This window comes from Rattus norvegicus, chromosome 1, assembly GCF_021556685.1.
Source record: "Rattus norvegicus strain SHRSP/BbbUtx chromosome 1, alternate assembly SHRSP_T2T, whole genome shotgun sequence".
NCBI classification, from domain to species: Eukaryota; Metazoa; Chordata; class Mammalia; order Rodentia; family Muridae; genus Rattus; species Rattus norvegicus.
Window position 1 is genome coordinate 183,500,635 of NC_141534.1, and position 12,886 is coordinate 183,513,520.

At 37.6% G+C, this 12,886-nt stretch overlaps 1 protein-coding gene across 6 annotated transcripts in view; it reads right to left on the reverse strand.

Annotated features, from left to right (window-relative positions):
• Positions 1 to 12,886, reverse strand: part of Pik3c2a (phosphatidylinositol-4-phosphate 3-kinase, catalytic subunit type 2 alpha) — a 105,889-nt gene that overhangs the window by 3,606 nt on the left and 89,397 nt on the right. For 5 of the 6 annotated variants that reach the window (XR_015630478.1, NM_001108500.1, XM_087571268.1 and 2 more), the window contains 11 exon segments: positions 12,446 to 12,575; positions 10,699 to 10,835; positions 9,250 to 9,419; positions 8,353 to 8,509; positions 7,613 to 7,722; positions 5,683 to 5,890; positions 3,903 to 4,027; positions 2,391 to 2,508; positions 2,228 to 2,300; positions 1,542 to 1,651; positions 1,337 to 1,462 (listed from right to left, as the gene is read on the reverse strand). Coding sequence is in view for 4 of the 6 variants with exons in the window: in NM_001108500.1 (NP_001101970.1) it covers positions 1,337 to 1,462; positions 1,542 to 1,651; positions 2,228 to 2,300; positions 2,391 to 2,508; positions 3,903 to 4,027; positions 5,683 to 5,890; positions 7,613 to 7,722; positions 8,353 to 8,509; positions 9,250 to 9,419; positions 10,699 to 10,835; positions 12,446 to 12,575 (1,464 nt within the window). In the remaining 2 variants the exon portion in view is untranslated. 6 annotated transcript variants of the gene reach the window in all.

Consider the following 12,886-nt stretch of genomic DNA (forward strand, 5'->3'; position numbering starts at 1 on the left):
AAGGAGATACAAAACCACAGTGCAAGTGCAGTTTGCAGCAGATCTGCAGTGTTCAAACTGCTACTTCAAATCTTCATCACAACACTCTAAATTTTTACTTTTCCACAGAGCTTCATAGTAAGTTCTGAGAAACATTTCTTTAGTCTGTCTTATTGCCTGACTAAAACAACCACACCACACTTGTTTGCATTTTGCTGTCTTGGCAGTGTAACATCAACTAGTGGATTAACTAGTGGAAAATCCACTAAAAAACCCACTGCTATTTTACAAGTGTTCTGTGTTCAGTGGTCAACACTGCATGTATTTTTAAAGAGTGAATGATCCTCTATAGGTAGGTTTCTGAGAGAGAGAGAGAGAGAGAGAGAGAGAGAGAGAGAGAGAGAGAGAGAGAGAGACAGAGACAGAGACAGAGACAGAGAGACAGAGACAGACAGGGTCTTCTATATAGATAACCCAGGCTGACCTTCAATTCACATTATAATCTATTATAATCTTCCTGCTTCAGCCCTCTATAGAGCTATGAGTACAGGAATTTACTACCCTCTTCAATTTTTTCCTCTTCAATTTTTATTCATTAATTTAAAAAAATGTTTATATCATCCATACATGTGTAGGTGCCTGAGGACGCCAGAAGATGGAAGCTAGAAGATGGTGTCAGATTCCTTCTTAGAACTGGAGTCAAAGGCAATTTTAGGTCCCCTAATGTTGGTGCTGGGGACTGAACTCAGGTCCTCCAAAAGAATGTGCTTGTAACTGCTGAGCCATTTCTTCAGTTCCATGCTTGGCTATAATCTTGATAAAAATTCAAGTTGTCTTTCAATCTCTGACCAGACATTTTTTGTATGGATGAAATGCTAAGGTACATAAATAAATGTCTACCTAAAAAATAGTTAAGAGAGCAAGATGGGAGAATTTTAGTAGGTTTTAACTAGTTTAACTAATTACTGATCTGCTAGTTGGCCATGAGTATCTCAGCAACAGTTACACTCAATATTGTTCAGCTGAAACATCATTTTTGTAAGAGGAGTACCAAGAGAAAACATTCAAGGAGGGGCCAGAGAGATGGCTCAGCAGTTAAAAACTGGCTGCTCTTGAGGTGGACCTGGGTTAAATTTTCATCACCCACAGGGCAATTCACAACTGCCAGTAACTCAAGTTCCAGAGAAACCAGCACCCTCTTCTGGCCTCTGTGGGCTCCATGCATTCATCCATTGCACTTACATACATGGCAGCAAAACACTAAATACACATAAAAATAAGTAAGCCTTCAGAAATAAAAGCACTGAAACTCAAAACAACTACTCTTGGAAAATTTTAGAAACGAAGCTTAGCTTACCATTTCATTGAATGTTGGGTTCCTAGTTTTACGTGAAATTTTGGTTTTACGTTTTGACGTTTTGTGGGTATCTGGAAGCAGGTATGTTTTGACGTATGGATTTGGGTCAGCCCCATCTTCAGTCACCTATAAAGAAAAGCAGTCTCTTAACAGTAGTGCTTCCTACCGGGGCACAAATTTACAGTTATCATTTGTCACCACTCACCAGATCTTTGATGTGCATCACCATGATGAAGAGGGTGCCATTTCGGTAAGAAACCGATAACTTCACTGCTCCTCCTATTTGGCCCAAAGTAGGGCTGAAGGGACTTGTACCTGAAAACAGAAATACTTTCTTCTTTATCTCAATGTGCCTGAAATGGCTCACACTTCAGCAAAAGAACTGCTGCATGAGGGTAGGGTGAGAGAAAGCAAATAGGAAAAGTAAATTTCATATGCCACTAATTTGTACTTTTTTTGGAAATCACATGCTAATTATTAAAAATGCTAAGTTTTTCCAGAAATAGACTGGCTTAGAAAGACTTCCCTGGAAAGAGAGGGAGAGAGGGAGACAGACAAACAGAGAGAATTTGTTGCTCTTAGAGAAACCCTGGGTTCTATTCCCAGCACTCCCATAATGGCTTACAATCACCCATAACTCTAGTTCCAGGAGATGCAATTCCCTCTTCTGACCTCTGCAGGCATGTATATGATCTACATATATACATTCAGGTAAAACACTTATGCACATAAAATCTTAAAAAAAACCCCAAGAACAACAAAAACAAACAAAAACAAAAGACTGACACCCAAAGCTGATATCTGGTCTACACACATGCACTTACACACATACATTTCCACCCCATCACAGAATTCATAATTATCAACCAGAAGGAAAAGGTAAAATCTCACCTGTAGACCTAGCTATTCCTTCAGCTTTTTCATCACGAAGTAAGGGGTGGAAAAAAGTACAAACAAGGTCACACTAAGATTGAAGAGAAAAAAAAGGCTCATTAGTTAACTATTACAAGCACAAAGGTAGACTATGTTATTTACTTCTTAGATTGGAAGTCACCTCTGCTACATCTGTTGATGCATTCATCAAACTCTGTAAATAACTGTTTAATTCAATTTTCCTCTTGGCTGCTACATCTTTGATGTGTGTTCTTCCTAGAACCATCCTATTAGGAAAGCTACAAAAGAAAAACAAAAGCAAACGGATTTAAATTATTTCATCAGAAAGTATTTGTAAATTCATGAACAGCACTTACTTAGGAGTCTACTTTGTTATGTTTTTGCCTGTATGATTCAAAGCACTGAGGATAAGCTACTTTCAACTACTCATTTTCTTTATGTAAGCCTTGGCATCATGATGCATCTGTTGGCTAGACATGGTGGCACATGCCTGTAATCCCAGGACCACTTGGGAGATAGAGACAAGCAGATCAGGAGTTGAAGGCCAGTCTCAGCTACCTAGTAAATTGCAGGCAAACCTTGGCTATATGAGGTCCTATCTCAACAACCCCTGGGGAGGAGGGGGTGGGATGGGAAGAAAGATGCATGTTTTACTAGTTTGCTGTTTTTGTTATTAATTTTCTGTTATTTGGTCTCAGCTTTATTCAAATATTTTACCTGATCTTTAAAATAGTCACTACTCAATAATCATAAAAGAAGATAAACAATGACACAGGCCCTAAATCAGGTGCCAAAACCATTATCTCAACTCTTATTTAGGTGATGGTAAAAAAGAAAAATGACTGTAGACAGTAATAATGGTGTGTGTGTGGGTGGGTGTGTGTGGGTGTGTGTGGGTGTGTGTGGGTGTGTGTGGGTGTGTGTGGTTTCTCAAGACAGGGCTTCTCCTGCAACTCTCTCTGTAGACCAAGCTGGTTTTGAACTTACAGAGATCAGACTGCTTCTTTGCCTCCCAAGTGCTGGGGTTAAAGATGTGTGCCACCACTACCACCTAAGCCAAACTTTATATATCTTTTGAGACAAGGTCTCATTGTGTATCCCTTATAGAGATCCACATCCAGCAATAACAGTTTGATACCCATTTTGCCTCTTTGTTTTTGAAATCTTGTTTGAGAAGAATGTGTCAAAGGAAAACTACAGTAAATCTAAGGTTTACTGAAGAGGTCAGGTGAAAAACTAAGCACTAGGGCAGTAGAGATTAGCTCAGCAGTGAAGAATGAGTATTACTCTTGCAGAGAACTGAGTACAGTTCCCAGCGCCCACACTGGTCAGCTCACAATGGCTACTGTAACTCCAGCTCCAGGGGATCCAATGCGTCTGCAGGCACTAACATGGCAAACACACACCGACACAGATACACAATTAAAGGAGAAAAATCTTTAGTATCCTCTTGCCCCTGCTTCCTGTGTACATGTGTCACCAAACCTGATGTGAAGATTTTAGTTATATGTTCATTCAACATCAAATTCTAGCTCTTTATCTACTTTCAGTCTGTATAAGATACTTATTGTTTTAATTGGAACTAAATGCTAACCAGTTTCTCATGTACGTGTAAAAATAAATTATTCCTACATAGGAAAATAAGTGAATTTCTGCAGGAATAGGAACATACCCAGGTAACTTCCAAAGTGGGAAAATAATGCTGAGCTTATTGTGCAGTTCCTGAAACTCATCAAATGTCCGGAATACAAATGATGGTTCAAGGTGTCCTTCCCTCAGAATTCGAACCACATAAATCTGAAAAGAAATCACATGATAGACACATTATATTATAATGAAATTTCCTTTCCTGATATAAATCTATAGTGCAAGTACTTTTAACCTTGGTAATATATGCCATGATCAGGACATAGTGAATACAGTTCATTGTATTTACAGTACACATCACTGCACTCTGAAACTGAATTTAACTATTGGAAGATTCGAATAAAAACTTGAAAGTCAACACTTGTTTTCATGTTTAAATATAATGTACCTCTCAAAATTATACACTTGGTACATTTCCAACAAAAAAAAATGTTTAGGATTTAAGAAAATAAATAGAAAAAAAGGTAAAAAAAATTATGGGGTAGGAGTTAAGGGAACATTTTACTGGGTAATTCAACTACTCTAAGTTACGATATTTTGAATACTGCTGTAAGAAGAGTCAGGCACATCCACAGTAAACCAGAGGCATGTGTGTGTATAGACTTAGTATACTTACCAGAGCTATTATAAAATCAATGGCAATATAACCTCAATAGAACGGTTAAAAAGTGAAATGGCTTTCTGAAAACTATTTATCACACATCAAAACAAAACAAACCCAGAAACATTATCTAACAATATTAGCATGAAGGAGAGAGGTGCAACTCAGTGATAGAGCTTATGGCTACAATTCCTAGGAAATTGGGATTGACTTCTGCATGAAATAAAAGGAGGAAAAAAAAAAACCTACACAAGGGTAAATAATAATAGTTCAAAGAGTGTGGAAAAAAAACCAATACAAATCCTATTATTTGTTTCAAAATAAGGTTTGGCAAGTCCTGTTGGCACAACCCTTTAATCCCAGCACTTGGAAGTCAGACACATGTGACTCTGAGTTTAAGGCTAGCCTGGTCTATGCAGAGTTCCATGGCAACCAGTGCTATATAGTAAGACCTAGTCACAGAAAAACAAAAACAAGCTTTATGTGTATATTTAATGAATGCTATGTAAGCCCTGGGTTTGATACAAAAAATAGAAAAATACTGTATGGAAAGGAGGCATGAGAGCTTCAGACATTTTTGTTCGTTCATTTGGTTGGTTGGTTTATTTATTTATTTGACACAGGCTCTCTTTAAGCAGTCCTGGCTGTCCTGGGAACTAGGTATGTAGATCAGGTTAGCCTTGAGCACAGAGATGTGCCTGCCTTTTGTCTCCTGAGTACTCTGATTAAGATGTGCATAACCAAGCCCAGCTGGGAGTTGACTTTTTGAATTATACTGATAAATCTATGATAGCAAGCAAGATTGACCTTTGAAATAAGAAAAGATGGAAGGAATGAGAAAACAATACTTTGACACTGAAAGAATATATTTTGGCCTTGTGATTTTTTGTTTTTTGTTTTTTTTGTTTTTTTTTTTTTTCGGAGCTGGGGACCGAACCCAGGGCCTTGCGCTTCCTAGGCAAGCGCTCTACCACTGAGCTAAATCCCCAACCACGGCCTTGTGATTTTTAAGTAAACTTAACAATACAAAAAAAAAAAAAAATCAAAATCATGTTGTTTAAGTACATTTACTTGTTTTTCGACCATTCATGGAAGCAACAAGCACAAAGAGAACCAATGCTTAGAACTTCAAGCAGTCAGTGAAAAATGAACAAAGGACAACAGAAACCTTATACACGATCATCTACATACTGAACAAACTTACATAGTGTTTATCTGGGTTGTATTTCTTATGATATGTGAAAACAGAGACTTCTTTGATCCGGCCGTCTTGTCTAAAGGAGTATGTTTTTGGTGAAAATGAAAGGATGGGCTCATCATTAGAAGGAAGGCCAGAAAAACGTAGCTGAGCAAGGTTATGAATGAAGAAATTAAACTTTGTGGCAATGCTTCCCAAACTTGACTCAATCAGCCTAAAAAATAATCAGAAACTTGTTAATAGTTAAGTTTTCATGGAACATATGTTAAATTTAAGATAATAAAAGATGACAACCACTTCCTTTTAAAATATTAAGAGCAGGCTCTGGGGGATGGCACAGCAGGTTAGGGGATTTGTCACCAAGCCTGAGGATCTAAGTCTAATCTCCAGGACCTACATTGTAGGAGTGAACTGACTCCTTGTACATTATTATCCTCTACCTGTTTTACAAGCAGGCCACATACACCACACACAGAAGAGATAATAACAATGTTCTTAAAAAAGTAAAGTATTAAGTAGATTTTTTTTTCTCTGCCAAGGAATCTCTTTTTCTTTGGGCCAAAGAAAATCTGTTAAAATGCATCTCATTCCAATATAAAGAAATAATATTTGGGGGTTGGGGATTTAGCTCAGTGGTAGAGCGCTTGCCTAGCAAACGTAAGGCCCTGGGTTCGGTCCCCAGCTCCGAAAAAAAAAAAAAAAAAGAAATAATATTTGGATTTCTTGAGCTATATAGGGTCCAAGACCAAAGAGCTACAGAACTGGAATATGATTAATGTATTACTGAAAAGATGACTACTATTTTAATTCACATTTCAAAAAAAATTTATTAAGCAGCATGGAGGAATCTGTTGACAAGATTCCATCAGATAATCATGATCATACTTAATTAGGAAAAGAAATTTTGAAATGGTGGAATTTGTAGAAGCATTTTGTAAGGAAGGCCAGATTACATATTTAGGTCACCAGAGGAACAAGACCCAGAAACACATTTAAGGTCTAAGATGTAGTTCGGTAGAACAAAACCCAAAAAGACTGAGAGTTTAGCTCAGTAGTAAAATGCTTGAAAGCCCTGTGTTTGGCCCCCAGCCTCAATTGAGGGAAACAACAATCACAATAAAAACTATAAACACCAAAATTGGTTTATTAAGTTGGGAAGCATTGAAAAGTTAGTTTCCTTCATTTCAGCCAAACTTGATTTTAGGAAAGACTGGGCCAGTGTTTCATACCTCCTCTCTACTGAGAGGAAGAAAGTGGGGCAGGGGCTGGGGGTGGGAACTGAGCTCCCTGCCCAGAAGACATAACAGAATTCAGTGAACATGGTCGCTGGATCTTTAGAACACCTTTGCCAAGATCTATTTTTACTGAAAGCAAAAATGATAGTCAAGTGCTCGCTATTCCTGGCATGTACTTCCCATACTAGCATGAAGCAATAACGTACAGCCTTTGTGAATCAGAGTCTCTTGCTGGGTTGTGGTATCCATAGAAACTATTATGGTACAATCTTGAAAAAAAGAAATCGTCTCAGAAAGAAACCTTCAAAGAAGCACATTACCATTACTGTGGAAAACATGTTTCTTAGAAATATGTTTGGATTGGGGATTTGGCTCAGTGGTAGAGCGCTTGCCTAGCAAGCGCAAGGCCCTGGGTTCGGTCCCCAGCTCCGAAAAAAAAGAATAGAAAAAAAGAAAGAAAGAAATATGTTTATAAGCAAGAGTCATCCAGTGGAAATCATGTACTAAAAAGCAGAGATTGCACTTTGAGATGAGAGGAATAACATTCTGTAAGCACTGCTGCAGCAACTTTTAGTGTTTTTCTTTCAGTGCTGGTGAACAACCACCCAGGACCTTACAGGAGAGGATAAGCACTCTACCTCTGAGCTATATCCCCAGTCTTCTGTCACAAAAGACTTTTGACACAATTAAACATGCCATACCTAGTAAAGAAAATAGTAGCTTCAGCATCTGTAGTTTGGGGCTGAAGTGCATCTCTAACATATTTCAAATCCTGAATACTTGTAAGTTCTGGCAATCCTGAAGGAATCATCTGTAGGAGGAAAAAAAATGTTAAAATTTCTTTTGGTTAAGTACTTAGAATTAAAAGAACAAAAACCATACACTTGAGGAGGTTGTTAATGTCTTGAGTATTTAAATGACTCTTATAAATGAGAAACTTAAAGTTAATAAGTCAAATGACTTGCTGTTAGTAAAGTCCATTTATGGACTATAACATATAAAATCTTGATCTCCCTCCTAGGATTATGTTTACTATAACAATTTCAGTCACAACTATTATAGCACCTTCTTCTTGTTTTTACTGAGGTGCTATATATTCTAGGAAGTAAAGAAATCTTGAGTATACAGCTTAATGGATGTTTGCCACCTGAACATTCTAGATCTAGAGACAGAAATGCACTCACCAGCAGTGAATGAATGCCCCTTACATGCTCCAGTTACTATTACTCTCCACTCTGGGGTCACCACTTTCCTGACTCTGTGTTTTTTTAATTACTGAAATCAGGATTGGGGATTCATAGCAGTAAGCTAAAAATGTTGCACTAATATTTTGACATCTGTGAGTACAGCCAATTTTATTCCAAAAGCATAAAACATCCTCTTTAAATTATCTAAATACAGAGGCTCTAATATACAATTCAATGTCTATAAAGACTGTTACCAGTGAGAGAAGGTTAAGAAAGAGGTTTGTTTGCTTTCTTATCAAGTTGTAGGCTTGACAGCAGAGGTCCACAAACAACTGGAAACGAATGGTGGGCTTTTCACCTCCATTAATGACATAGGCCATGTCAGAGGTAAGCACGAAAGGAGCGCGGTCCCTGTTGAAAGCACACAGAAAGCATATTTACAGATGCACACAAAATAAATGGTGCCACTGCTGTTAAAATTTATTAAATGAAGCAATGTGAGCTATAACAATTTTCAAATAGGAAACAGCAAACGTTTTTGCATTTCCATAATCCTTGAAAATTCACATTTTGAGGAAAACTTCATCATTGGACAGAACTTAAATATGAAATTTTCACAAAAGTGATTACTTATAAATCAATATCCTCAAAGATAGATTCAACAGTGGTTACCAAAATATGTAGAGGAGAATTTATACTCATTACCATTATACAAATGAAACCATCTGTAGCAGGCACCATGAACTAGATGAAACAGAATATATGTCCATTTATTTCAACAAAGTTTAGACGCAAACTGGTTTTGTCTACTGTGTGGTAAGATCATCTCTTGGGCTGGAGAGATGGCTCAGTGGTTAAGAGCACTGATTGCTTTTCCAAAGGTCCTGAGTTCAAATCCCAGAAACCACATGGTGGCTCAAAACCATCTGTAATGAAATCTGATGTCCTCTTCTGGTGTGTCTGAAGATCGCTACAGTGTGATTATAATAAATACATACATACATAAATCTATCTTAAACAACAACAACAAAAAGGATCATTTCTTAAGGTCTTTTTATTCCCCGTTATCTTCAAAAGGAGACACAGGCAAAGCACAGCAAGAACAAGGCCTGGGACATGTCCTTCAGTGATAGTAATAAAAACATTAGTACCTTTTGAAGCTACCAAACATCTGTGCATGGCCCAAAAACTTTCCAAAGTCAATGTGGAACATGTGTCCTGTGCTTCGAAGCATTATATTGTCATTGTGCCGATCACAAATGCCTAAAACATAAGTGGCTACACAGCACCCAGCACAAGAGTAGATAAAGTTCTCAGAAGCCTGTAATAAACACATAAAACTATGTTAGGAAAAAAATATCTTAAAGGAGGTGAAGTGAGGCAGGGATTGCCAGTATGTGGTAGTAATCTTATCACTTTTTTTTTTTTTTTTTTTTGGTCATAGGGTTTCACTATGTAGCCCTAGCTATCCTCAAACTCACATAGATCTCCTGCCTCTGCTTCTGAGTGTTGAGATTAAAGGAATATACCACTACATCAGGTCCAATCCATCACTCTTTAATAAAAGTATTTGAAAAGCTGGGTATGGTAGCTCTTATCTATAATCCCAGCACTCAAGAAGTAGAAGCAGGAGGATTGCTATGAGTTTCAGGCCAGTTAGAACAAGATCCTGTCTCAAAAAATACAAGTACAAAAAAAATTAAAGGTATAACACTTAATACCAATCTATTTACAACTATTTTTTAAAAACCCCACCATAAACCAGTAACTTAGGTATTAAGATTTATGCCATTTCACAGGCAAGTGAAAAGTAAGATCTAGCAAGACTTCAGTGTTCGTCAAGATCATGTAATTGGAGGTGGGAACGCTAAAATCCAATGCAGGCAACAGGACTCCATTTTGCTATATTCCTTCTTAGTAAAATGGAAAGAAAGTGCTTAGTTTAGTGCATGCTGTTCAACAATCACTTTGGGCCATCATTTTATCAGAAATATTAAAGTGAAGAAATACCATCTCCTTCATACTGCTTCCCAAGACTATAAAAAATTAATGTGGTGGCCTTCAATTCCAGCTTTAGGGAGATAGAGGAAGGCAGAACTTTGTGAGTTCAAGGGCAGTCTGGTTTACACATCGAGTTTCAGGACAGCCAGGGCCAATGTAGAGAGACCCTGTCAAAAAGAATTTAAAAACAGGAGTGGTCTAACTAAACCACTCTAAAAGACCCACAATGCAAATTTCTCTTGCTTTACCTCCACAGGTCAACGGACAGACAGCACTTCAATGTCTATAAAAATGACACATTAATTGTACCTAAATTAGGCAGCTAAATCACATTAAACCTGAGGTCCTTTAGCTCAAGGGACAAGATAGGGAAGACAAACAACAAAAGCAAATTTTTTTGAAAATGCCATACTGAAACATAATTCTTCACAAGCAAATAAAAACATTGAAGCAAAACAAAACAAAACTGGAGTCTTCTTAGGATACCATTCAAAGTGATTGTGAGTCTTCCTTAAGCCACATTAACATTATAACAGTTTTTAAGCATTAAAAGTCTTTATAATAGATAGCTCTCTAGACTAGAGAGACATATTGACCACCTTTTCATATTCTTCTTCAGAAGGGTTGTATTTCCTTAGCCATTCAGCAAGTGGTTTATCTTTAAAGGATCCTGTCACACCATATTCCACTTGGATTTTCCTGAGAGTGTCTGAGGCAGGAACTAGCTCCACCATGCCTTTAATAAACACAATATGAAGCTGTGTGAAAATGTGTCTTCATAGTAAGCTTTTCAAATATTTATATCTTTCATCCTTGAAATAAGATACCAAATCTGACAAGTCATGCTGGAAAATGGGAGCAGCCAAAATTATCTTTTTTTTTCGGAGCTGGGGACCAAACCCAGGGCCTTGCGCTTCCTAGGCAAGCGCTCTACCACTGAGCTAAATCCCCAGCCCCAATTATCTTATTTTTTAAAAGCACCCAAGGTCTGGAGAGATGGCTCGGTAGTTATAGAGCACTACTGGCTTTTCTTCTTGAGGAATCCAGTTTGAATGTCAGCACTTACATGTCACAACTATCTGTAACCCCAGTGCCAGGAGATCTGATGTCCCCTTGTGGCATCCTAAAGCACCAAGCACTAAGCACTCACATAGTACACAAACATACATGCTAGCAAAACACCCATATATGGGGCTGGAGAGATGCCTCAGCAGTTCAGAGCACTGACTGCTCTTCCAGAGATCCTGAGTTTAATTCCCAGCAACCACATGGTGGCTCATGACCATCTGTCGCTCTCTTCTGGTATTATCTTAAGACACTCATATACATAAAATAATTCTTTTTAAGAAACAAACCCATGTAAATAAAGTAAGAAAAAAAAATGTCAGGTGGTGGCGGAGTTGCACACCTTTAACCCTCACTCAGAGGCGGGTGGATTTCTGAGTTCATAGTCAGTCTGGTCTACACAGTGAGTTCCAAGACAGCCAGGCCTACACAGAGAAACCTTGTCGCTGGAAAAAATGAAAAAATATAAAAGAGTATCTAAAATGTAATGATTATTTTGTGTTGTGTGTTTGTGTTGTTCATGTGGTAGGTACTGATTAAGAACAATGTAACAATGATGGTGTTACTTGATTAACAAGTAATATATATCACACAATGAGTTCAATTGAGAACTGAGTGAGTGATTAAAAATGCCCGCCATGCCATGAAAGTGCCTGAGTTCTAACCCTAGAATCCACAAAAGAAAGAAAAATAACTTTCTTTCCTTTTTGGTTTTTCGAAACAAGGTTTCTCTGTATAGCCCTGGCTGTTCTGGAACTAGCTCTGTAGACTAGGCTGGCCTTGAATTCAATGATTCGCCTGCCTCTGCCTCCCAAGTGCTATGGTTACAGGTGTGTGCCACCACCATCACCCAGCTGAGAAATGACTCTTAAAGGTTGTTCTCTGTACTCCATACATGTATGCCTATTCTCCAAAACCACAAAAATAACAAACCCATTAATCACTATTTATTTTGTGGAAATAAACCCAAAATTGGCTTAAGTAAATGAATTTCTTATTGGGCCAATTGATCTACACTTCTGGTTAATTAATATGAAGTGTTTATTAAGACTACTTACTGAGCTGTTTTGTTAGTAATTTTATTAAATGCTTTACAGTTGTTTTAAAAGTATTTAATTATACATAGTCCAACCAATAAGTAACACTAGATATAAATAACTGAGACCCTGAGACCCCGGTAAGCCTGCACCAGGACATATTAAGTATACAACCAAAAATAAGTTCAAAAGTAAACCACATTCATGAGACAAAAAGAAATCGAGACCCAATTAAAAGACCTACCTCGATCTCGGCCAGTCGACAGGCATTTGAATATCACCATCCTCAGATCCAGGCCCTCTTTAAGCCAGATCTTATCCATAATCTTTATCATCTGTAAAGCTAACATATCTTGCCGAAGATCTTCACCAACCTTTAAATTAAGGAAATAAAAATTACACCTTTCCCAAGCACTTGTTACATGCTTTAAGATCTGAGGGGTGTTTGGAAGGGAATGTACAGAGACAAGAGATCATCAGAGCTGTACTGAACTTTCCTAGAAAAACCTACTTAAAACTCTGTCTCCATTTCACAAAGAGTGATTTTATTTTATTTTAATTAATTAATTAATTAATTTTGAGGTTCTGGGGACTGAGTCTTTGGTCTTATGTATACTAGGCAAGTACTCTACCACTGAGCTACACTCTACTCAACAGTACATTTAGAAAGTTAAATTTTAGAGTA